Source organism: Crassostrea angulata, chromosome 3, assembly GCF_025612915.1.
Source record: "Crassostrea angulata isolate pt1a10 chromosome 3, ASM2561291v2, whole genome shotgun sequence".
Taxonomy (NCBI): Eukaryota; Metazoa; Mollusca; class Bivalvia; order Ostreida; family Ostreidae; genus Magallana; species Magallana angulata.
In genome coordinates, this window is record NC_069113.1 from 4130140 (window position 1) to 4157462 (window position 27323).

At 34.6% G+C, this 27323-nt stretch overlaps 1 protein-coding gene across 2 annotated transcripts; it reads right to left on the reverse strand.

The window, feature by feature from the left end:
- Positions 1-2086: 2086 nt before the first annotated feature.
- On the reverse strand, positions 2087-27323 carry LOC128177474 (acyl-CoA:lysophosphatidylglycerol acyltransferase 1-like). 2 transcript variants are annotated; one of them, XM_052844188.1, is made up of 6 exons: positions 27198-27323; positions 23658-23883; positions 21126-21340; positions 20588-20724; positions 4417-4577; positions 2087-3917 (listed from the first exon to the last, which is right to left on the reverse strand). In XM_052844188.1, exons 2-6 carry the CDS (start codon positions 23869-23871, stop codon positions 3487-3489), a joined length of 1158 nt encoding a protein of 385 aa, XP_052700148.1. In that variant the 5' UTR covers positions 23872-23883; positions 27198-27323; the 3' UTR covers positions 2087-3486. The 2 variants fall into 2 exon arrangements, with proteins under 2 accessions (XP_052700148.1, XP_052700147.1); XM_052844187.1 differs by lacking the exon at positions 27198-27323 and adding an exon at positions 24471-25577.

The following is a 27323-nucleotide window of genomic DNA, read 5'->3' on the forward strand; positions in this document are numbered from 1 at the left end:
AAGATATTTGGCGGAAATTAGTTTTTGAACAAGTTGGTGTGGATTTGAATTGGCGTTTTCCTAAATGTGACTATTCTTATACATTTATGCATGGCATTTAGCGATGTTCTTGATTTAGCTGACGTATCGTTCCGCCAAAAGCGCTAAATAGAATACACAGCCAAATGTAGTATGTTTACAGTAACTGATTCACAACTTTTTGTAATGACAATTACAACTTAACAAGAGCAACAAGAATTGCTATTACTTTAACTGAAACCCAAAATAAGAATTTAATAAGAGTTCCAGGTGGAACAGTACATAACTGGAACCAAATTTTTCAACACCATATAAATAGTAGGGCCCTTTGAGGGGGGGGGGGGGGCAAAAAGTAAATATAATAATAGGAAAAATCTTTTTAAAATCTTCTGAGTTCATTTCATTACATTATACTCAGTTGTGATGTCACAGGAGAGGTGAAAAATTCAAATAATAAATGTATATATTTTTCAAGAAATTTCAATATTTTATTGTGTATACAAAAAAAAATAACACCATAGCAAGCAAATACTGTTTGGAATCTTTTTTTTTCTTTCAGATAGTGCTACCCACTCGCCCCCATTCTCCATTGATATTCATGAAAGTGTTTTATTCACATATCACCCAAATTAGATGCAAGCTAAATAACTAACTTGTACTTAAATCTTTCCAACAAACATTTTGCTAGTTAAGGTGAGGTTCAAATTATTCAATCCCTTTATGGCAACCTCACTTAACCTCGACAAAACAAAGAAATCCAACACAAAACTCATTGTTGTGTTTTTAATTCATGAAATGCAATAATTGGAAAAAATTAGACATGTAAAGATAATTAAATTTATGGCAAAAAATCTCAACATATTCTGAATTTTAATAATCATGTGATAAGATTGAGAAAAATTCAATTTTTGTACCGGGGTATCTTACAATATGTAATATGTAAATTGGTGTATATTTGTATACCACATACATGTACATATATAATTATATCTATATATTAGTTGATAAAGACTAGGGTAAATATATGCATTGCACTATTCATTTTACAGCTTGATGCAAGGATACATTTGTACATTTAATAAATGTTCCAATGCTTTAATCCTGAAATTAGAGATTGTAGCCCTATTACCTTGTAGTCCATGAATGTCACAATATACCGAATACGCATATTATTAGAGAGGTTAAGCATTTAAGCGTGTACGTCTACGGGTACGTGTGAAGCTACAACTCTGTTTACACGTACACATACCAAAATTTGGTTGTATGAAGGTGTACGCGTAGGTTGTAAAATAATTATATTCAACGTTTTGAACATGTTCAGTTAACTCTCATTGTTTATGAAATAATTCTATGACTTTGATGAAACCAAGAGTATAGTTGTCCTAAATTTATCGTCTGCTTTACATTACACAACATCTTATGTACACTTGGTCTATATTCTTATCAAAAAATGCTACAAGTTTTCATCTATGTGTACTTTTGATTCTACACGTTTTGTACAACTTGTAGAATTACGCGTTATACAGAAAATGTGACGTAATACACATAAAATTATGGGATTCCTCTATTTATAAGTACTCGTACACGTACCGTACACATTGAAATGCTTAACCTCTCTATTATTTCATACCGAATACGCAAAAACATAACTACAGCTGTAAATGTTTACTGATAGCTGTACATGTATAAACAGCTTCTGGATAAAGGAAAAAGAAGTTATTAGAGAGACGAACAAAGTAAATAATCAGATCAATGATTCACAGCCAAAATATGTTACATATGTACCTTTTTGTGTCATCGTTTTCACAGACTGATCTCTAAACATGACTTCAACAAAAGGTATATATTTTAACCTCAATCAATCTTGTCAATTGTAATTTCAACTTATCCTGGAGCAAAACATTTTGTTAGAAATTGTCTGACCAGTGTAACTGTGCTGTAACCATTCATTTCTTAACCGTCCTCATCTTCCTATACATCACCTCCAGACAAAAATAAAATGTACATGTTCCTGGTAAAAGACAAACAAAATTTAAAAGAGCAAATTATTTTCTATTTTTTGTATTTCTTTTGAATTGAAAACACACAACCCATAGGTAGATGTGTATAAATCAAAGTATGGACTTGAAATATAAGAACACACATGGGTGTCTGAACCAGAAAATGTTTAGTGAATACTGTACATTAAGAACTTCATCTTGAGAAATCTGGAATGTCAAGACGGTATCTTATGTCATTCACAAAAATTCTGCGTAATATAAGTATGGCAAGAATATAAATAATAAAAAAAAAACAGGTTCCCCTGAAATGTAACATCAACAAGCAATGTGATATAAAACATGAAAGACAAAAAAGACATAATGCTCTCATATTTGTGTGTACACTGTATCAACTGTGTTGGGCTTAATGAGAATACATGTATTAACAAAATTAAGCAACTGCTAACAATCATACAGAGAGAGAGAGGGGGAACATTTTTATAGTTATTCATGCACAGATCTGAGAGGGAAGGTCTGGGTCTGGAATCCCCCCATCCTTTGAAAATACAAATCTCTTAAATTTACTGAAAAAATGCTTTTCTGGATTTGTGCATTTAAGTAATACATGAACCGACTCTCTCTCTCTCTCTCTCTCTCTCTCTCTCTCTCTCTCTCTCTCTCTCCTTGCCGACATCTCTCTAAACGTCTGTAAGAAAGCTTTGTGATTAAAGCCTGCTTATAATACAAAGCAAAGACTATGAACTGATATTACTGTAAATGGACCACCCCTGTAGTCTGCAAAAATATTCAAATTTATATAGAAGAGAATCTGGTAAAGAGAGAGATCCCTACAGCTCTGGCTGTAAGCGTAAATAATACTGGAGTATAATTAGGGTTTATCGGACGTGGAGGATTGATTGTTATCTGTGAGATCCAATAATTAAAACTTGCGGATATGCATCAATCAAAAAGTCATGCATAACGGGCATGATACAAAGTGATTATAAGAAATGATATAGATCTGTGTATACAATAATAAACTGATCTAATTGTACACTACAATTGTAATTCAATTTACCTAGACTTTTTTACTAGTTTTGTTTAATTTTTTATTAATAAGCAAATTAAAACAAAAGCTAAAAGCTCAAATCATAAATGTGCATGTTGGTACATACTTTAGAATTTGCAAAATGCAAAATAAAGTTACCCACTTAAAACATCACAAACATTACTGTGGAATCATTTGAATTCATGGGGGCCAATTTTTGTGGATTGTTTAAATTTTACGGGTTCGATGGGACGTAATTTTGTGTTTTATTGTACATCTAAAAAAAGAAATATGACTTAACAATCATAATTTAGTAATTCGTGGAAGATGTAAATTCGTGAACGAAAGGTACCCACGAATTCCACGAAAATTGAACCACCACGAAATCTAATGATTTCACAGTATACTGATTGTTCCTCATCAATAAAGTATTCACATTATTTAAAATATAAAACTTAGAAAAAATCCCAATATCCTGAAAACAGGAGAATATAAATAGTACCAGAAAAAAATAAATGAACACACGTGAAACAAGTAACACAAGCTTGCAACTATTACATCCATTTCTAAGTCTCGTCGCTCTATCCTGCTCATGTATCTCTTCTCTTCATCAGATTCATCAAGAGGCTTGCTCTTTGTGTAGAACTCCTGAAGGAAAACTTCTTTTTCTTGGTACCGTTTGTACATCCAGTTCGTCAGTCCCTCCCTGTCTGTAGGAACGTCACTCATAGGGTACACTCGGTAGTGAATTTGTACTTTACGCGGTGGCCAGTAACCAACAAACATCCCGTGGGAGTTGTAAGGTGTGGCCCCTGGGTACCCAACAGTCATGTCTATTATCCACTTTAAGGTCTTTTGATTTGATTGGCTTTCTATAAAAGAATGAAACTACATTACAAACTTTTATTCATTAGCCACATGTACGTGTATCAGAGGTATCATAATATCCCTACACATAGTTTCTCCTGTCAGCTATTTAACAATACAATGGGTTTATACAGATACAGTACCAACCACACAACCAACACCAAAGCAGACCTCAAAGGCTAACCTTGGGTCTGCTTTGTGTCTGATTTTAAAAAAAGTTGAAATAATAAATGCCACCCACCACTCCACCCGCAAAGTTTGTCTTTTTCATAAAAAGAATATGAAGCATTGTGTAATTTGTCCTTCCAGTATTTAAAACAAATCCCATGTTCTTTTACCATATGAGGCAAACTCAAATCAATTCAAACTTGTTAATTCATTAACAAATGTATACTAATATCTTTAGCTATTCTATGCCATAGTCTTGTTAAAGAAGCATTCTCATAAGTACATGTATTGCTAAATGATGTTTTTGTTTTATAGAACATGAACATCAAATTTCACCTTGTACGCCTGGGCTCCCACCATTTGCGGTGGTCTGTGGGGTGAGGCTATCTTTATTAGCAGTAGTCTGTGGGGTGAGGTTATCTATGATGACCTTGAGGGCCCCTACACGGGGTAGTGTCACATGCTGCAGGACTGGAAGCTGGTTTTTCTTTGCAAATCTGTGGAATTCAAACAAATACGTAGTTAATTATTGAAAATGCATCATATATTGAGACAGGCAGATGGAACAATGTACCTAGAAATCAACGATTTTGCAATTTATGTAAAAACAAGATATCTATGAGCCAATGCTCACTAGTGATACCCCCGCTCTGATGTGAATATGAAAAATAAGCAAAGTCGACATTTAACAGAAAGCTGGCATCCGATTGGTACAGAAATATATCCCACAATATGGCATGCCTAAACAAATAGTGTGTAAAAATTTCAAGCATCTGCGATAAATAGTTGATGAGAATTCTTTGACAAAAATTTGTTTTAAAATTTTTGCTAAAAATAAACAATTAAGTCATCATTTACGGGAAGTTGACATCTGATTGGTACAAAAATACATCCCACGATATAGCATGCCTATACAAATACTGTGTAAAAATTTCAAGCATCTGCGATAAACAGTTGCTGAGAATTCTTTGACAAAAATTTGTTTTAAAATTTTTGTTAAAAATAAACAAAGTCGTCATTTAACAGGAAGTTGATGTCTGATTGTTACAAAAATATATCCCACGATATGGCATGCCTAAACAAATAGTGTATTAAAATTTCAAGCATCTGCGATAAATTGCTGCTGAGAAATCTTTGTGGAAAATTTGTTTGAAAATTTTTGGCGAAAATAAACAAAGTACTCATTTAACAGAAAGTTGATGTCCGATTGGTACAAAAATATATCCCACAATATGGCATGCCTATACAAATACTGTGTAAAAATTTCAAGCATCTGCGATAAACAGTTGCTGAGAATTCTTTGACGGAAATTTGTTTGAAAATTTTTGCTAAAAATAAACAAAGTCGTCATTTAACAGAAAGTTGACGTCTGATTGGTACAAAAATATATCCCAAGATATGGCATGCCTATACAAATGTTGTGTATAAATTTCAAGCATGTGCAATAAATAGTTGCAATAAATAGTTGCTGAGAAATCTTTGACGAAAATTTGTTTGAAAATTTGGTTAAAAAATAAGCAAAGTCATCATTTAACAGGAAGTTGACGTCCGATTGGTACAAAATTATATACCACGATATGGCATGCCTTAACAAACACTGTGTAAAAATTTCAAGCATCTGTGATAAATAGTTGCTGAGATAAATGCGACAGAAATTTTTGTTACAGATGGACAGACAGACAGATAGACACACAAGGGTAAAACAGTACACCCTTTCTCTTTCGGAGCGGGGATATAATAACATTGGCGACGAATATCACTGTATTATGATATGTCCGGAATTGAAAGAATATAGACAAGCTTATTTACCATCAATGTATTTTAGAAGACCAAATGCTTTCAAAGTTTTTGAATTATTTTCATGTAACAAATCAGCTGCTATTAATAACTTATGTAAATTTATCAAATTGAATATTAATCAAAGTACTGAAGAACTAACGGGAGTTGATTTTGTCGATGTTTATTTATTTCAAAATCAGTGATATGTTATTTTACATGACAAGTACATGCAGTTTTTAATTTGAAATACGCACATTTTTATAATATGAATTTTTGGACTTTTTCGACAAGGATGTCTAGAAACCCCCATATGAATCATGTTAAATAATATTTAAAGATAAAATTAATTCAATCAAACTATGTATCAGTAATCGATATATTTCTCGAACATGGTATGGATCCAAGCAATATTGAACTCTAGTCTCGTACAACCAAATGCTCGGCTGACACCGTAAATCTCCGACAAGGATTTACGGAGACAGCTGAGCGTCGAGTTGAACGAGACTATATTGAACTCTGGCGTAGGAATACATACGACTACAAAAAATATTTAAATTGTTCGTACCATTTAAAATCTGTCTATTTTCAAGGTATTTATAAATAAGTTTCTTTGAAAACAATGCTTTAGCATACATTACATCGAATTTATCAATTATTTTCAAGAACTAATTCTTGTCAGCAGCAATGATTTGTGCTGAGGTCCAAACACTGTTTCACTTTCGGTTTGTCTAAGTAACTGCATAGGAGAGTTGATTAAAATCAACTCCCAAAAATAAAAGAGTCAACTCTCCAGGTTTATGTGTACAGTAAACACTCTGACTTTTGTATCATATTGTCTGTATTGTATATTTTTTCTATGTTGTTTTATACAATATGAGAATAAATAAAATGAAAAATGAAATCAAAAAAGAATTCAATTTAAAGAGCAAGTAATACCCTGGCACATGTTTTGCTCTTTTATAAAGGAAACCTTTAAAAAGGAATGTTGTATGGAAGAAGCATACAAAACTGCTGTGTTTTTGAAATCTTGTTTTAGAGTGAAGAAATTACACATCAAGGTAAAAACAAGCATTTTTTTAACCTTGTACATCTATCAGTTTATTCATTGCCGGACATCAACAGCTGGCCATGACCGGTTACCCGGTAATCAGCATACACTGTGGAACCATTTTCATTCATGAGGGTCATTGTTCGTAGATTTAGCCAAAATTTTCTGGTTTGTGGGGACATAATTTTGTTGGTAGTGTAATCAGGATTATTTTAATAAATATTAAACAAATGGTTGTATATAAGTGCATGAGGATGTAAATTCGTGGACAAAGGTTACCCACAAAAGCCAGAAACATTGGTCCACCACGAACAATGGTGATTCAATTCCACAGTACCCAACAATGGGGTTATTCGGTGATTATTTCCTGTATAATGACTTGAGCAAATGTGACAGAATCAAGGAGGAAAAAATATTTAATCTAATCAAGATAACATACTAGAAAGCTTAGATCAATTTGATATGAACATATTTTATTATCGTATGTAAATATATGACATAAATGGATTAGGCAGCAGGCAATATCGTGGAATCATTTAATTTCGTGGGGGCCAATTTTTCGTGGATTGTGGATTTTTTGCTTATTTGTGGGGATGTAATTTCGTGGATGTGTCAGTTTTCAGTTTGAGTAGGTAAACTAAATCTTTAATAATTAGATTTCGTTGAGGATGTAAATTCGTGGGCAAGGGGTACCCACGAATACCACGAAAATTGAGCCACCACAAATTCTAATGATTCCACTGTACCTATCTAAGCCTTCTCCATAAGCTAAAAAAATAGTAAGATTTTAAATGGTACGAACAGTTTAGATATTTTTTGTATTCGTTTGTATTCCTACACCAGAGTTCAATAAGAATGGTTAGCCGTCATTGACTACCAAAGTGCCAATTCTGCAGCGGTAGTGTTTGGAATCAAGGGCAGACTATCCAATATTAAGATAGAATCAGTACATGTACTGGCATAGGCTAGACTTTAATATTATTTGTTTGCTAAAAAATTGCTTGGATACAATTTTTCAGAAATATTTCAATTACAGATATATATACCGTAATGCATCGTACAGATTGATGGAGTTACTTCTATCTTTGAATATTATACAACATGATATATGGGGTTTTTTGTCTATGGCTTTGAATTCTTGTAGGAAAAGTACGAGTTTTGATATTAGAAAAAATTTACATGATTATTCAATTACAGCTTAGAAACTACTTGCCATGCAAAACTACATACCGTTGATTTAAAACACGTAATATCAATAAAATCAAAACAAAATCATGGTTCATTGGACAGATTGCTATAGTGTGGTAGATCGGGATTTTAAAAATATATTTATTAAGGTCTTCCGTTTCCAACGGAAGACCTTATTGTTATTGCTTTGTTTCTTCTTCCCTATTATTAGGGTCTTCCGTCTTCAGCGGAAGACCCTTCTATTATTGTAATGTTTCTTTTTCACTTTTCTTATGAGGGTCTTCCGTTTTCAACGGAAGACCCTCTTGTTTTTCTTCGGTTTCTTTTTAGGGTCTTCCGTTTCCAATGGAAGACCCTCTTGTTATTCTATTGTTTCTTTTTATTAGGGTCTTCCGTTTTCAACGGAAGACCCTCTTGTTATTCTATTGTTTCTTTTTCATTATTATTATTTTTCTTTTTCTTTATTTTTCTGACTTTTTCAAAGCTTAATATCTCAAAAAGTTTTCAACAGATTTACATGAAACTTTCAGGGATTATGAAGCATTATTGTGCCTCAAAGTTTTAAAATTTTCAACTACAACGTCACTTCCGTTTTTACGTTACGTCAATTTTTAAATTTTAAAAAAGTAATTTTGTCCAGGGCGTTTTTCAAAAACGGTTCAAGATAAAGACTTGGAATTTTCTGTGTTGAAGCAATGATCGTTTTTATTTGGACATAAGACTGGAAATTAGTTTCCGTCACTTCCGGTCTAAACCGGAAGTGTTTTAAAATTTTCGAATTTTCGAATTTTTCGTTTTAATTTAAAATGTTTACGAGGTTTGTAGAGTTTGTTATGCTGAACACGAATCTGAAATCCGTTTGAAAATCGGACGATGCATTACAGAGATATCGGGGGTTAAAAATTGATTTTTCCGGAAATTTTGATTCCGCGTCCTTGGTTTAAAAAATAGCGTAATGTTCAAAGAAAAATTAACTCGTACCAAAAATAATCGCTAAGTCGTACTTGAACACATTCGGATTTTTTTGTTAAGTCGTTCTTGAAATCAGAAAGGTTTTTGTTAAGTCGTACGTAAAATCATTCGTATTTTGTTAAGTCGTACCAGGAATAATTCGATTTTTTTCATCTTTTTATTTTAGTTACTCTTGTTATTGGTTTAAGGGCTCTGCTTCATACAGGAACTTCCAGCTTTACTTCCGATATTAACGGAAGACCCACTCGTTGCTTTGCAACGAGCTTTGCTCTAGTTATTATTATTTTTCTTTTTCTTTATTTTTCTGACTTTTTTAAAGCTTAATATCTCAAAAAGTTTTCAACGGATTTACCCGAAACTTTCAGGGATTATGTAGCATCATCGTGCCTTAAAGATGTTACATTTTAAATTACAACGTCACTTCCGTTTTTACGTTACGTCAATTTTTTAATTTAAAAAAAGTGATTTTGTCCAGGGCGTTTTTCTACAACGCTTCAAGATAGAGACTTGGAATTTTCTGTGTTGAAGCATTGATCGTTTTTATTTGGACATAAGGCTGGAATTAAGTTTCCGTCACTTCCGGTCCAAACCGGAAGTGTTTTAAAATTTTCGAATTTTCGATTTTTTCGTTTCAATTTCAAATGTTTACGAGGTTTGTAGAATTGGTCATGCTGAATACGAAACTGAAATCCGTTTGAAAATCGGACGATGCATTACAGAGATATCGGGGTTTGAAAATTGATTTTTCCGGAAATTTTGATTCCGCGTCCTTGGTTTATAAAATAGCGTAATGTTCAAAGTAAAATTAACTCGTACCAAAAATAATTGCTAAGTCGTACTTAAACACATTCGGATTTTTTTTGTTCAGTCGTTCTTGAAATCGGAAAGAATTTTGTTTATTCGTACTTAAAATCATTCGGATTTTGTTAAGTCGTACCAGGAATAATTCGATTTTTTCATATTTTTATTTTAGTTACTCTTGTTATTGGTTTAAGAGCTCTGCTTCATACAGGAACTTCAAGCTTTACTTCCGACATTAACGGAAGACCCACTCGTTGCTTTGCAACGAGCTTTGCTCTAGTTATTATTATTTTTTTTCTTTTTCTTTTTTTTCTGACTCCTTTTCGGCTTCATAACTCAAAATGTTTTCAACCAATTTCAATGAAACTTGCAGAGATTATGTGAAATTTAAATTTCTCAAAGATATTAAAGTTTCCATAACAACGTCAATTCCGTTTTTACGTTACGTCATTTTTAAAGTTTTTAAAAAGTCATTTTGTCCGCGGCATTTCTTAAACACGCTTTAAGATAGAATCTTGAAATTTTCTGTGGTTATGAATTTGGCAATTTACATGTGCAATAAGGCTGGAAAAAAAAATCCGTCACTTCCGGTCGAAACTGGAAGTGATTCCAATTTTTCGAAAAAATATTTTTTTTTATCAAATAAAAAACGTATACGTGTTTTGTAGAGCTTAGTAAGCTGAACCTAACACTGAAATCCGTTTGAAAATCAGACGATGCATTACAGAGTAATTTGGGTTTAAAAATTGATTTTTCCGGAAATTTTGATTCCGCGTCCTTGGTTTAAAAAATAGCGTAATGTTCAAAGTAAAATTAACTCGTACCAAAAATAATTGTTAAGTCGTACTAAAACACATTCGGATTTTTTTTGTTAAGTCGTTCTTGAATTCGGAAAGGTTTTTGTTAAGTCGTACTTAAAATAATTCGTGATTTGTTAAGTCGTACCAGGAATAATTCGATTTTTTCAACTTTTTATTTTAGTTACTCTTGTTATTGGTTTAAGAGCTCTGCTTCTTACAGGAACTTCCAGCTTTACTTCCGACATTAACGGAAGACCCACTCGTTGCTTTGCAACGAGCTTTGCTCTAGTTATTATTCTTTTTTTGTCTTACAAATTTTGTGCAGGCGATTTCTCGGAGATGACTCGTCCGATTTCCTTCAAATTTTCAGGACTGATGCCCAGTGATATGAATTTTATACCGCCGGAACAATTTTCAAAAATTCACTTCCGGTCGGAAGTTATCGTCGTTTTACGATTTTTAAAAGTCAATTTTGTCGGCGATGTTTCTCAAAAACGAGTAAAGATAGAGAACTGAAATTTTCTAGAGATGATAGATCTAGCAATATCCTCGTGTACCTCGGTCAAGAGAATGGTGACCGTCGCTTCCGGTCGTCACCGGAAGCAAATTTAAAAAATGAAAATTTTCAACTTTTTGTTTTAATATATGTTTTCCAATTAGATGATAGTGACCCTTTCACTGATTCAGAATATGTATTTTGTTTTAAAATCGATCAAGGCATTCTCGAGAAACTAAGCGTCAAAGTTCTGAAGCGAGAGTCTGAGTAGCTCAGTCGATAGAGTCGTGGACATGGCCCAGGCGACCCGGGTTCAAGCCCCGAGTGCCGCAAATTTTTTTTAACTACTTTTTGCTTAGATTTGATTTTTTTATCTTTAAAATGATGGAATCTGTTCTTTTTCCGTTTTGATTTTGTAAAGAAATTACAATAATAGCGCTTTTCCCAGTATTTGTGTATTGAGATCCATAGCTATGTATTCATACTGAAATAAAGTTAACATGTTGAAAAAAATCAATAGTTACATCTTTAAAACAACGCTTATACATTGTTCTTACATATGTATTTTATATAGAAATTGCATAATATGTGATATTTAGAATTTAATATTCTCCGTTTCATATAGAAGTCACTGACCGACACCCCCCCCCCCCCCCCCCCCCATTCATAAAATCATTTAGTTTTTCTGACCCGATTTTACTTGATTACTTGATCTTTGATCTTGGACCTTTAATTTCAACTTAGTACCATTCTAGATTGAACAATTAAGAAGAATCAAACGGCGCTTATAGCCTATACGCGGAAATAAAATCTACACACTACACGCACCGACCCCCCCCCCCCCCCCCCCATTCACAAAATCATTAAGTTTTTCTGGACTGATTTGACTGAATCTTTCATTTTGGACCTTTATTTTCAACCTAGTACCATTCTAGATTACTGTACTAATTACCAGACCAATTCGTTCACTTTTAAGAGAGTTATGAATTTTTGGACATTTGAGTTTCGATTGGCGTGCTTGACATGTACTGTAGAAAAAAATTCTAACTCCCGAGCCCTTCACACAATCCTAATGAAATTTTGTGTAAATATACCCCGGACCCCATTCTTATTATCTGCCAAATATGCAGCGGATTGAACAATTCAGAAGAAATTCCTGAGATCATGCGGCAAGTATAGCCTGTACGAGGATTTAAAATGTACACAGTACAAGGGATGTAAGCAGCCGCGTGATATTTCTGTTGCATGTTTATTTCTTGTTTTCCGTTTAGTCTGTATCTACGATAGCGTGTGAACTACTTATGAATGTTAGAACTGTGGAAATTACTGTCATCAAATTTTTACCGAATAAAATTACGTGTTTCTGATTTCGTTATTTCTACATTTATAATGATTTTATCAATCCTGTTGAAATAAAACAGTCAAACACAATAATAAACGACACGAAAAAAAATCTCAACACTGAAATACATGTGTAAAATGCATCAGTCATTGTTTTAGGACTTTACTTCCCCTAATTGTCGTTAACCGAATCCGAGATCCACACCTCAAAATTCTACTTTCGATTTATTTACGACGAAAATCAAGCTCGGGTCTTTTCACCCCCCTCCAGACAAAAACACGCATCAATATTTCAAATGACATCGCACTGTTACCAAACCTGTGTAGTCAGACATCTCACACATCGTTCCTCATCTCATACAAAAATTCAGCTCCTCTCCCGGGCGGAAACGCCCCAAATTCAAAGAGAAATTCGGGAATTATTTCGCGTCAGCCATGTTTTGACGTGAACCTTTGCTGAAATACTGTTATGACACCTGCAACGGCCTCGCCGGAGTTAAAATTTCTTCTTTCTCTCTATTTCTTTCTCTCCATTTTTTTTTTTTTGATTTTCTAACCGAAATATTCAATTTAAAGGGGTTGTTTGACTTTAGTACAAGTTGAAAACACTCTTTCATTACGATTTTGACAAAAACAGCCTTTTATTATTAGGGTCTTCCGTCTTCAGCGGAAGACCCTTCTATTATTGTAATGTTTCTTTTTCACTTTTCTTATTAGGGTCTTCCGTCTTCAGCGGAAGACCCTTCTATTATTCTTCGGTTTCTTTTTCACTTTTCTTATTATTATTATTAAGGTCTTCCGTTTCCAACGGAAGACCTTATTGTTATTGCTTTGTTTCTTTTTCCCTTTTATTATTTTTTTTTTCTTACGCTTTTTTGTACAAGCAATTTCTTGAAAACGGCTTGACCGATTTTCGTGAAAATTTCAGATCTTGTAGATATTGATAAAACCCTTATATATAATTTTTTATTTTAATGACGTCATTTCCGTTCGGGAGATATTGACGTTTTAGTGATTTTTAGAGGGTCATTTTGTCCAGCTATCTCCTCCTAAACGAAAAAAGATATTGAATTTAAATTTTCAGGGATTGTAGACAAAAGATTGTAGATGTGTTTAAAGGCATTAATGGTTGTCTGGCTTCAAAGGCGTCGTAGCTCGCCTGGATCCGAAAATCGAGTTTGAAAAAACGACGTAATTTTTAATGGTTTTCGTTCTTTATCTCCTTTCCTGAAAATATTTTACTATAACATATAGAGCAAATAAAATTTATATTGACAAGAGCTTTCGTTTGATAACAAGAAAAAGGGGCTGGTCTCTCAATTTAGGGGCCAAAAGGGCTCTAAATTCTTTCTTCCATAGCCCTTTACTGAGAAATATTTTGTAATATGTTAAAAAAGCAAAAATGTTCATCTTTCACTAATAAAACTATACATTATAAAATTTTTATTCTGCGTTACGTAATTAGGGGTTTTAAGGGGCCAGAAGTCCAAAACTTCGATCGAATATATCTCAAAAAGGACAAATATTTTGAAAAGCAATATAGAATAAAAGATGCATAGAATGATGTTTTAAACAATATTCAATCATAAAATGTTTCGTTATCTGGCCCCATTAAGGAGATTAGGGGTCGGCCCCTAAAACGTCCTATCCCAGATAGCTCAAAAACGGCAAAGAATTTCTAAACACTTGTTGAACAAAATATGTTTAATATCAAAAGAACTTTCGTACGATACCAAGAAAAAGGGGCTAGCCCTTCAATTTAGGGGCCAAAAAGGCTCTAAAGTCTTTCTTCCATAGCACTTTACTGAGAAATGTTTTGTAATATGTTTAAGAAGCAAAAATGTTCATCTTTCACTAATAAAACTATACATTATAAAATTTGTATCATGCGTTACGTAATTAGGGGTTTTTAGGGGCCAGAAGTCCAAAACTTCGATCGAATATATCTCAAAAAGGACAAATATTTTGAAAAGCAATATAGAATAAAAGATGCTTAGAATGATGTTTTAAACAATATTCAATCATTAAAGTTTCGTTATCTGGCCCCATTAAGGAGATTAGGGGTCGGCCCCTAAAACGTCCTATCCCAGATAGCTCAAAAACGGCAAAAAATTTCTAAACACTTGTTGAACAAAATATGTTTAATATCAAAAGAACTTTCGTATGATGCCAAGAAAAAGGGGCTGGCCCTTCAATTTAGGGACCAAAAGGGCTCTAAAGTCTTTCTTCCATAGCACTTTACTGAAAAATATTTTGTTATATGTTTAGGAAGCAATATATTCATCTCACATTTATTTAACAATATATTATAATTATTTTATCATGTGCTCCGTATTAAGGGGTTTTTAATGGGTTTTAAGGGGCCAGAAGTACAAAACGTTGATAACATACCTCAAACAGAACAAATATAGAATAACATGCTGAGAATGATGTTCCTAACAAAATTCAACCATCAATTTTTTTTATTGTTGCCCCGATAAGGAGATAAAGGGTCAAATATCAAAGTCAAGGTCATATAACCTTCAAAAAATCGCACGGAAGACCTCCTCGTTGCTCGCAACGAGATCGTGTCTAGTTATTATTATTTTTTTTCTTCCTTTTTTTGTGCACGCGATTTCTCAGAAACGGCTCGGCCGATCTTAATCAAATTTTAGGATGTGATAGATAGTGGTCTGAACTTGATTGGAAATTTTTTGTATTGATGACGTCATATCCGTTTTTGAGATATTGAGATTTTTCTAATTTTTATATGGGTATTTTGTCTTCTGTTGTTCTCCTAAACTATAAGAGATATTAAGCTCAAATTTCTACGGTTGGTAAACGAAAGATTGAAGTTTTGCATGATTGTTGTTTTGTATGTTTAGCACTACTGGCGCCAAAGCTCGCTATGGCTCGAAAATTGACATTAAAAAAGCGTCGTGAATTTTTGTGCTTTTCTCTCTTTATCTCTTTTCTGGAAAATATTTTGTTAAAACATGTAATGTAAAAAAAGTTTATATTTACAAGACCTTTCTGCTGATATCAAGAAAAAGGGGCTGGCCCCTCAAATTAGGGACCTAGAGGGCTCTAAAGTCTTTTACCCATAACTCTTTACCGAGGGATATTTTGTAATAAATTATAGAAGCAAATATGTTTATCTTACAGTTATGAAGCCAAGCAGTATAACGATTTTCTCATATGTTACGTAATTAGGGATTTTTAGGGGTCAGAAGTCCAAAACTTTGACCACCTATATCTCAAAACGGAAAAATATTTTGAAATGCAGTATAAAAGAAAAGATGCTCAAAATGATGTCCTTAACAACATGCAACCTAAAAAAATTGGTTCAGCGGCCCCAATAAGGAGATAAGGGACCGGCCCCTAAAACTTTCTTTCTCAGATATCTCAAGAATGGTAACGAATTTCTGAACACTTGTTGAACAAAATGTCTTTATAATTAAATGACCTTTCATTTGATACTAAGAGAAAGGGGCTGGCCCCTAATATAAGGGACCTAGAGGGCTCTAAACTCTTTTTACTATAGTTCTTTACTGAGGGATATTTTGTAATAAATTATAGAAGCAAATATGTTTATCTTACAGTTATGAAGCGAAGCAGTATAACGATTTTCTCATATGTTACGTAATTAGGGATTTTTAGGGGTCAGAAGTCCAAAACTTTGACCACCTATATCTCAAAACGGAAAAATATTTTGAAACGCTGTTTAAAAGGAAAGATGCTCAAAATGATGTCCTTTACAACATGCAGCCTAAAAAATTTGGTTCAGCGGCCCCAATAAGGAGATAAGGGACCAGCCCCTAAAATATTCTTTCTGAGATATCTCAAGAATGGTAACGGATTTCTGAACACTTGTTGAACAAAATGTCTTTATAATCAAATGACCTTTCATTTGATACCATGAAAAAGGGGCTGGCCCCTAATATTAGGGACCTAGAGGGCTCTAAAGTCTTTTTCCTATAGTTCTTTACCGAGGGGTATTTCGTAATAGATTATAGAAGCAAATATGTTTATCTAACAGTTGTGTAGCCTAACATCATAATGATTTTTCTCATGTGTTACGTAATTAAGGATTTTTAGGGGTCAAAAGTCCAAAAATGTGATAACCTATATCTCAAAAAGAAAAAAATATTTTGAAATGCAGTATAACAGAAAAGATGCTCAAAATAATGTACCTAATAACATGCAACCTTACAATTTTTGTTCAGCGGCCCCAATAAGGAGATTAGGTCCGGCCCCTAAAATATTCTTTCTGAGATATCTCAAGAACGGTGACGAATTTCTAAACACTTGTTGAACAAAACTCTTACACCTGAAACAAAATAGTATCAGGCACTTAAAATGAAGATCCTCTTCTCCTGTTTTAAATCATGTATAGCTGTTAAATAGCAAAATCAAGATCAAACAAAAATCTCAATTTCTAAAATCAGACGGAAGACCTCCTCGTTGCTCGCAACGAGATCGTGTCTAGTTATTATTATTATTATTCTTTTTTTGTCTTACAAATTTTGTGCAGGCGATATCTCAGAGATGGGACGATCGATTTCCGTCAAATTTTCAGGACTAAAGCCTCGTTATCTGAAATTTATACCGCTGAAACAAATTTTCAAAATTCACTTCCGGTCGGAAGTTATCGTCCGTTTACGATTTTAAAAAGTCAATTTTGTCTCTCAGGTTTTTCAAAAACGAGCAAAGATAGAAAGCTGAGAATTTCAGAGATGATAGATCTATCGATTTCCTGGTGCACCTCGGTATAGAGAATGTCCGCCGTCACTTCCGGTCGTCACCGGAGGAAATTTTGAAAAATTGATTTTTTCGATTTTTTTTTTTTTAATATTTTTCTTCGAAATTTTTACACCTGATAGTGACCCTTTTACTGATTCAGAATATGTAATTTGTTTTAAAATCGATCGAGGCATTCTCGAGAAATTAAGCGTCAAAGTCCTGAAGCGAGAGTCCGAGTAGCTCAGTCGATATAGTCGTGGACATGGCCCAGGCGACCCGAGTTCAAGCCTCGAGTGCCGCAAATTTTTTTTTCTCTTTTTTTCGCTTCGGTCTACGATTTTATCTTTGAATTGATAAATTTAATCTTATCTATTCAAAAATTGGACGGAAGACCCACTCGTTGCTCGCAACGAGATCGAATCTAGTTATTATTTTTTTTCTTACAAATTTTGTGCACCCCATTTCTCAACAACGGCTCATCTAATTTTTATGAAACTTTCAGATCTGATAGGTATTGATCTGAACCTTGTTGCAAATTTTTTTCATTGATGACACCACTTCCGTTTTTGAGATATCGTCAATTTTGTCGGTGGAACTCCTGTTTAACTATTGTAGATATAAAGTTGAAATTTTCAGGGTTGGTAGACAAAAGACTGAAGTTATGCATGAAGGTCTCAAATCATTTTTATCTCGAAAAGCACCGACCCTCGCCTGGACCCGAAAATTGAGATTAAAAAAACGTCGTGAATTTTCATGCTTTTCTTTCTTTATCTCTTTTCTGGAAAATATTTTGTTAAAACATGTAATGTAAAAAACGTTCAAATTTACAAGACCTTTCATTTGATAACACGAAAAGGGGGTTGGCCCCTTACATAAGGGACCTAGAGGGCTCTAAAATCTTTTATCTTTAGCTCTTTACCGAGGGATATTTTGTAATAAATTATAGAAGCAAATATCTTTATCTTATAGTTATGAAGCCCAACAGGATAACAATTTTTTCATTTGTTACATAACTAGGGGTTTTAAGGGGTCAAAAGTCCAAAACTTTGATCTCCTATATCTCAAAAAGTAAAAATATTTTAAAAAGCAGTATAGAAGAAAAGATGCTCAAAATGATGAACCTAACAACATGCAACCTTCAAACTTTGGTTCAGTGGCTTAAAAAGGAGATAAGTTAGCGGCCCCTAAAACGTTTTTTTTCTCAGATATCTCAAAAACGGTAAAGAATTTCTAAACAATCGTTGAACAAAATGTCTTTGAAATTAAATGACCTTTCATTTGATACCATGAAAAAGGGACTGGCCCCTAATATTAAAGACTTAAAAGGGCTCTAAAGTCTTTTTCTATAGCTCTTTACCAAGGTATATTTTGTAATGTATTATAGAAGCAAATATATTTATTTTACAACCTTAATCTTGCAACCTTCAAAGTTTGGTACAGTGGCCCCAATAAGGAGATAATGGACCGGCCCCTAAAACGTTTTTTTCTCTGATATCTCAAGAATGGTGACGAATTTCTAAACACTTGTTGAACAAAGTTCTTACACCTGAAACAAAATAGTATCTGGCCCTTAGAATGTACACCCTGTTTTTTTATTCTTAAACATGTTTAGATGTTCACACCAAAATCAAGATCGAACATATATCTCAAATTCTAAAATCAGACGGAAGACCTCCTCGTTGCTCACAACCAGATCGTGTCTAGTTATTATTAGTATTCGATGTGATTTATTCTATTTGTTTGGTAACGCCCACTTTATTTGATAGCCAATAATTTTAATGACAGTTGTCTATTGTTCTGTCCCCTATATAAAGTAGTGCAACTCCATATTTGACGAGGGAGACAGCTTGCCCCGCTGCCACAAACTTTCCTCAAGTCATTACTCAGCCTCAATTCTGAATTTTTACCTCAAATTGATGCACTCTTCCTTTAAGGATTTGAGTTGAGGACTGAGCTGAGGGATATAAAAATTTTGGTGATGGCCGGGCCTGGTTTTGCTAGCTACTTTTCTCCAGATAGAGGGAGGGAGACAGCTGGTTTCGCTAGCTTTATTTCTCCTGAGTCCCTGTTTCGTCTGTCTATTTGAGGTCCCTGTTAAAGTTATGTTTTAGGGTTGGGGGATTTTAAGTACTTGATATGGACTTGATTGTTCTTATTTTGTTTTAATAAATTTATAACAAGTGAAAAGCTGTCAATGTGACAGCAAACCTGGTTTTCTTTCATGTAAACTGTATCCATAATCCATGTCAACCCTTATCCAGTGAAATGGAGTACCCTACATGTACAGTATATGCAACATTTTGCCAAAAAATGACTAAGTTCAAAAGCTAGTATTTTTTTCATTAATTATTGGAAATCAAAACCCTAGCAATATGCACACCTCTGATATATGTACAACTGATCTGCAAAAGAACAACTTCCTATCTTGAGAACTGTAGGAGGAGTTATCCGTACAATGAGGGTACCCTATATGCAATATTTTGCCAAAAAATGACTAAGTTCAAAAGCTGGTATTTTTTTCATAAATTATCGGATATCAAAATCCTAGCAATATGCACACCTCTGATATATGTACAATTGTTCTGCAATAGAACAACTTCCTATCTTGAGAAATGGAGGAGGAGTTATCCATACAATGAGGGTACCCTATATGCAATATTTTGCCAAAAAATGACTAAGTTCAAAAGCTGATATTTTTTCAATAAATTATCAGAAATCAAAATCCTAGCAATATGCACACCTCTGATATATGTAAAATTGATCTGCAAAAGAACAACTTCCTATCTTGAGAACTGTAGGAGGAGTTATCCATACAATGAGGGTACCCTTTTGGCAGCCGCCCTCCCGCCCACCCGCCATTTTCACCATTTTAATAACCGGATTTTTCCGTTGGAAAACCCGGTTAAAAAGTTATTAATCTTGGTTTTCTTTTACTTTGAGTTTTGGATTATTATATCTGGTTTATCTACCGGTATATTGAGAGTAAAGTCATACTGCACTTATAAATTAGTAAAGTTTAATTCTTAATGTAGAGGTCAATTTCAGTCACAAAACAAAAATAAACACAACACGAAGTACTGTTAAAAACCTATACAGCACTGACCTGCTACAATAGGAAGCCCAAAGAAAGGGGCCTTAACTACAGGTAATATGGAAGAGGTAAGTTGAGTTTAAGTTTAGGTTAATTTAAGATTCTTATCATTAGTTTTTTATTTTTTCCTCCAAATATATACAAAATGAAAGATGTATTCATCTCTTTAAATGCTATTCACTGTTAAATTAAGATTTGACTAAATCTTGGCTAAAATTAGCCTTTTTAGCACAGAAAAGATCTGACCATAATAAAAATAATAATCTTACTCTTGGCTGCGGAATCTTCTTTTGCGTAGGAAACCTCCCTCTGGAAACAGAATGATCCACTTCTTGAAGGTTGTTTTGTACATGCTGTTAATATGGCTTTCCAACTTTTCCAGAGAATCACTTCTGGCTTCTTTCCCCTGATAAAAATATCTACTGATCAATCGCAACAAAATTAGCTGGAGCTGAATGCTTTAGTAAATACTAAATATATTTATATATCAAAATTATTCTTATTATAGAAAGGGGTATAAGAACACAAAATCTAACTGTTGCAGACCAAATTCTTTCATCACTACAAACATTTCTTTTCTAATTTTAGCTTAATTCTCACTAAAACTATACTACATGTATATAAATCAAAGAAAAAAATTCTAAAATTGCATTAAATTTCACTAACAGAAAACTATGATGACCAGATAGCAAGTCTAAAACAAACAAAAACAAAAAACATATTACAGAACTACAATGCTGTATGCAGAAAAATATAAATGTTTTTAAATGCATGTAATAAATTCATTAAATTGTAAAAATAAGATACCTGTACAATAAAGAAATCGCCATGTACATAAGATATCCACCCAAAGTTCGTATACTTGAAGATATCGTCCATCACCCACATGACCCTTCCCGAAACGAGGCTCTTGTTATGGATGGCCGACATCACAACCGGAACATCGGAAGTGGATTGGTGGTTGACAAGGACAACTGCTTCATCATCCATTATACCCTCTAAACTGTCTCCTGACTCAACAACTGTAGAATTAAAAGGGGCTGGCATCAAAGATTGAATTCTGGACATCATATCACAATTATATCAATATTGTTTTGCCTCAAATTAAAATAGCATGAAATAAAAAGCAACTTGGTGGCCTTTACATCTTTTTTCATCATAGTTTTTTCTTCAATTTTCAAAATGTTTGGGTCCTCAATCAAACAGCCATGCCACTTACTTGTGTCTCCCTTGGTGTAAAGCCATGTCACTTACTTGTGTATCCCCCGAAGTACAGCTAAGTCACTTACTTGTGTATCCCCTAAGTTCAGCCATATCACTTACTTGTGTATCCCCCAGTGTACATCCATGTCACTTACTTGTGTATTCCTTGGTGTACAGCCATGTCACTTACTTGTGTATCCCTTGGTTAACAGCCATGTCACTTACTTGTGTACATCCATGTCACTTACTTGTATATCCCCTGGTGTAGAATCATGTCACTTACTTGTGTATCCCCCGGAATACAGCCATATCACTTACTTGTGTATCCCCCGGAATACAGCCCTATCACTTACTTGTGTATCCCCCGGAATACAGCCATATCACTTACTTGTGTATCCCTTGGTGTACAGCCATGTCACTTACTTGTGTCTCCTTTGGTGTACAGCCCTATCACTTACTTGTGTATCCCCCGGAATACAGCCGTATCACTTACTTGTGTATCCCCCGGAATACAGCCATATCACTTACTTGTGTATCCCCCGGAATACAGCCATGTCACTTACTTGTGTATCCCCCGGAATAAAACCATGTCACTTACTTGTGTATCCCCCATGTACAGCCATATCACTTACTTGTGTATCCCCCGTAATACAGCCATATCACTTACTTGTGTCTCCCTTGGTGTACAGCCATGTCACTTACTTGTGTCTCCTTTGGTGTACAGCCCTATCACTTACTTGTGTATCCCCTGGAGTACAGCCCTATCACTTACTTGTGTATTCCCCGGAGTACAGCCATGTTACTTACTTGTGTATCCCCCGGAGTACAGCCATGTCACTTACTTGTGTCTCCCTTGGTGTACAGACATGTCACTTACTTGTGTATCCCCCGGAGTACAGCCATGTCACTTACTTGTGTATCCCCCGGAGTACAGCCATGTCACTTACTTGTGTATCCCCCGGAATACAGCCCTATCACTTACTTGTGTATCCCCCGGAGTACAGCCATGTCACTTACTTGTGTCTCCCTTGGTGTACAGCCATGTCACTTACTTGTGTATCCCCCGGAGTACAGCCCTATCACTTACTTGTGTATCCCCCGGAATACAGCCCTATCACTTACTTGTGTATCCCCCGGAGTACAGCCCTATCACTTACTTGTGTATCCCCCGGAGTACAGCCATGTCACTTGCTTGTGTATCCCCAGGAGTACAGCCATGTCACTTACTTGTGTATCCCCCGGAGTACAGCCATGTCACTTACTTGTGTATCCCCCGGAGTACAACCATATCACTTACTAGTGTATCCCCCGGAGTACAGCCCTATCACTTACTTGTGTATCCCCCGGAGTACAGCCCTATCACTTACTTGTGTATCCCCCGGAGTACAGCCATGTCACTTACTTGTGTATCCCCCGGAGTACAGCCCTATCACTTACTTGTGTATCCCCCGGAGTACAGCCATGTCACTTACTTGTGTCTCCCTTGGTGTACAGCCATGTCACTTACTTGTGTATCCCCCGGAGTACAGCCCTATCACTTACTTGTGTATCCCCCGGAATACAGCCCTATCACTTACTTGTGTATCCCCTGGAGTACAGCCCTATCACTTACTTGTGTATCCCCTGGACTACAGCCATGTCACTTACTTGTGTCTCCTTTGGTGTACAGCCCTATCACTTACTTGTGTATCCCCTGGAGTACAGCCCTATCACTTACTTGTGTATCCCCCGGAATACAGCCCTATCACTTACTTGTGTATCCCCCAGAGTACAGCCCTATCACTTTCTTGTGTATCCCCCGGAGTACAGCCATGTCACTTACTTGTGTATCCCCAGGAGTACAGCCATGTCACTTACTTGTGTATCCCCCGGAGTACAGCCCTATCACTTACTTGTGTATCCCCCGGAGTACAGCCATGTCACTTACTTGTGTATCCCCAGGAGTACAGCCATGTCACTTACTTGTGTATCCCCCGGAGTACAGCCATGTCACTTACTTGTGTATCCCCCGGAGTACAACCATATCACTTACTAGTGTATCCCCGGAGTACAGCCCTATCACTTACTTGTGTATCCCCCGGAGTACAGCCCTATCACTTACTTGTGTATCCCCCGGAGTACAGCCATGTCACTTACTTGTGTATCCCCCGGAGTACAGCCACGTCGTCACAACTGTTAACAGGGACCGGAACAGAATGGACTCTATTTTCCAGAAGAGTTTTGGGTTATACAACTTTAGGGGCTGCAGCAGAAGAAACCAGGTGAGGTAGGAGGGGATGCCCAACATGTTGATGAAAGTGATAAACAAAACCCTCAGGCTGTAGCGGGCTAAATCCCGGGCTGACGACATTTCCCCAGATGTCTGAAAGAAATGTAATAAACCTCTCATAATGTGTACCAAGGACTGTCTAATGCACTAAACTGGCTAAAATCCAGAAACTGTATCTGATCTTTTAGACAATGATTAAGTCTTTATCAAAACATCACAGTTACCATTATAATACACATATGTAGGACAAGTACTAGGAGCCAGCTATCAACTTTTAATTCATTTATTGAATATACAATGTTCATCAAAAAATGGAGAAAAAAATTTCCTTGCCGTGATTAATATTTTTTTGTAAGAGTAACTAGGAAAAAACATCCCCTAAAATCATCTTCATTTAGCTATGGTTCTTTAAATGCACATTGTAAGAAATGATTTTCAATCACTAGCTCACCACAATAGAAAATGAAACCATGCAAGAAGATGAAGCACATGCAATGGGATTATGTAAATATAAATAGTGTTTGTTCAACTCAGATAAATGAACAGTAAAATAGTACTTAATAGGTGAAAGGTGTTGCATTTAATTCCTGGTCAAATACAGGTGTGTGTTTCTGTAATGCATGTATTTCTAAAACAACTAGGCAGAGATATATGGCCAATTTGGACAACTGTGTACATACCTTAACAGTCACAATATTGAAGCGATTATACTGCAATGCGGACTGATAAAATAATTGAAACATAGAAACAAATCAAGCATTACAAAACAACAACCCCTATCTAGAAAGCATAATATTTGTGTATAAAGAATGAATAATTACTGAGGGGTTATATCAGCAAGCCAATGAAAGCAAGACCTAGCCACCACCCCCAGGGAATGGGATAGGGAGACCACATCACTCATCTGGTGTCAGTAGGCAGAGTGATGCTGCATTAATTGATTAAAGTTCTAATTACAGAGGCTGCCCTGTGTGTGATCAATATCACATGAACCTGAGTAACATCAATAAATTCACTCCATGCGTTAATACACACTCCATTTTCCTTTTTTCAATATCATTACAAATTGTAATTTGTCTAGCTAGATGGTCTTTAACTGTTAAATGTTAAAATTACTGATAAATTTTTAACTAATCCAGTGAACTATTACAAAAGATAAAATATATACTAAGTCTAGCTAATATATGATATATGTATGTATAAATATTAGTGATTGTTAGACGACCAACCTTTGACTTGATTTGTCTTATTAATGGGAAGTAAGCTATCCTTAATAAGCATGTCAAAGTTCAACCTTATATACCTGAGGTCAGAGAAGTGTGTTACATGATAATAAATCCAACTCTAGACAGCTGATTTGTCATCCTGCTTCTACCTTCTACTCTTACCCCTGCATGATTAAGCATGTCATTTTACACAGCCTCCTTCAATGAAATCCCCATTTATACTGCAAAAAATGTCATTCTACCTCTACAAGATGTTTACAATATGTTCCAGTAAAAACTGTCCAATCATCTATACCTAGAAGTTTGTTTCAAGAGATACCTGCATGTATTAAGATAAAACGAGAGAAAATATCCAAAATTATATAGCTAACAAGCTGATTTTATTCTTTACCTGTTTTGGTTGGTTTTATGCAAGTGACAATAAATAAGGTTAATTTTTCACCGCGCCTAGAGAAAATCATCTTCCCATGTCAAAGGTTTCTGCCAGGATCAGAAACCTTTGACTTGGAAAGATGAAAATATAAAATAAAAGATTGACGTTAATTTGAGGAAGTTTTTTTTTCTCATTTAATTAAAATTGTTTTGTACATGTTGTATAAATATTGTTTTGTTTAAGCTGAAACAATATCATAATTATTGAGTTTGATAGTTATTTTGTTTATATCAATTACAAAAAAGTTCTAAAATGGTCTTATTTGAATTTTTTCAGCACAATAATAAAAAAACTTACATAACTAGACTTGTTGATGCAGTAAAAAGACTGTATATATGGAGAGATAAGAATAATATAAGGTTATCATGGTTATAGATTCAAAATTCTCCTTTGTCTAATTCATTCCATAGATACTAATGTTTACACATGTACATAAAATAAATGTAATAATTTATTGATTTTCTTCCAATTATAGGCCCAAATACATAAAATCATGCACAGAAACTCTTATTAATAAGAAAAGATTATATTATATAAAAAAAATAAATATTATGCAATTCAAAGTACAATACACTATACAACTCATTACATCAGATGAATTTACAGGATAGTTAGACAGTGGAAGAATATAACAATTATGGCAGATGGCATACCATAATATCTGCCCTGATGTGCTAGAAAAGCCCTGAGGTATTGTGTCAAGCAACGCCTTCAGCATTAAAGGGGTGGGGGGGGGGGGGGTGTATAACTGTTCCAGTTAACAGGATTTTACCTTCATATTCTGTAAATGTTGGCCTACATTACTCCTCATTGCAAAGCACCAATACTATCTGGTAACAGTGACTTTTGTAAGAAATTACTATTATAGCTAAGCCTCATAGAGCCTATATAAACACTTATGATTTACAATGAAGCTTTTTTGGTAATACATGTACAAGTGTCTGCGACAAGCTCAAGTAAACAAAACTATTCCTTTGCCCAGAGCTGTGATAGTGAAAAAAAGAAAAGTTGCAGGTCAAAAGTCATCGACTAAAATCATAGGTACTTTATAAAGTGCTTGCAAGTAAGAGATGTCTCTCTATCAATGACCCTGGGAAGTGTACCACAGTCTGTCAGTAAGTAGGACACACTTAACATGCACTTGCGATGGGTTGATATTATAGGAAAAGTCTTGAAAAGATACAAAACAACAATCAATTTATGGTGCTGTATGTATAATATCTGTACAATAGTTAATAGAATAATATAATTGTGATTAATGACAAATAATAGATGCATTAATTAATTTAAAAATGTTCCCAATCTAAATATTTACTTTTCTTTCATTTATATTGTCATTTTTAATGTTGATATATCTCACTGACATTAGTATTATCTCTCACTCTACCACGATTCCAAATTTCAAGTAAATAACATTTATACAGGTGTTAAAAACTGATAAATTCACTGACCAGTGAAGGCCGAAGCATTATAATTGAGTCAATGATTAAATGATTGTATATTATTTCTACTAGCTAACTTATTCATATTACATGATTTGTGTAAGTACAATGTTACTCTACAGTTTAGTGTGCATATTTAAGTAGGCCTATTTTAAAAGCCATGCTGCATGCTGCAGTGAGGTCAAGTTCTATTGTTATAGAAAATGTATCCCTTCCAAAAATCTCTACTGTGCAGATTCAGCTTAATCTATGATAAATATAACATGCAACATTCATTCAATCATAATAAAATAAACATAAAATAACCTCTTCCTCTTGCTGTTTTAGTCTCTGATCATTTCAACTTCAACCAACGTCCTGCTATATTGAACGCCCCTAGAATTTTCGTACGAACTATCTAAAAATTCCTTAACCATCTTCGAAACGTTTTTT

Coding starts and splice junctions, on each gene's coding strand:
- LOC128177474 (XM_052844187.1), bottom strand. CDS start 24,533: ATGTTTCAATTATTTTATCAGTCCGCATTGCAGTATAATCGCTTCAAT. Junction 4,578..20,587: donor AGAAGATTCCGCAGCCAAGA/GTAAGATTATTA, acceptor TGAATTCCACAG/ATTTGCAAAGAAAAACCAGC. Junction 3,918..4,416: donor TGGGAGCCCAGGCGTACAAG/GTGAAATTTGAT, acceptor ATTCTTTTATAG/AAAGCCAATCAAATCAAAAG.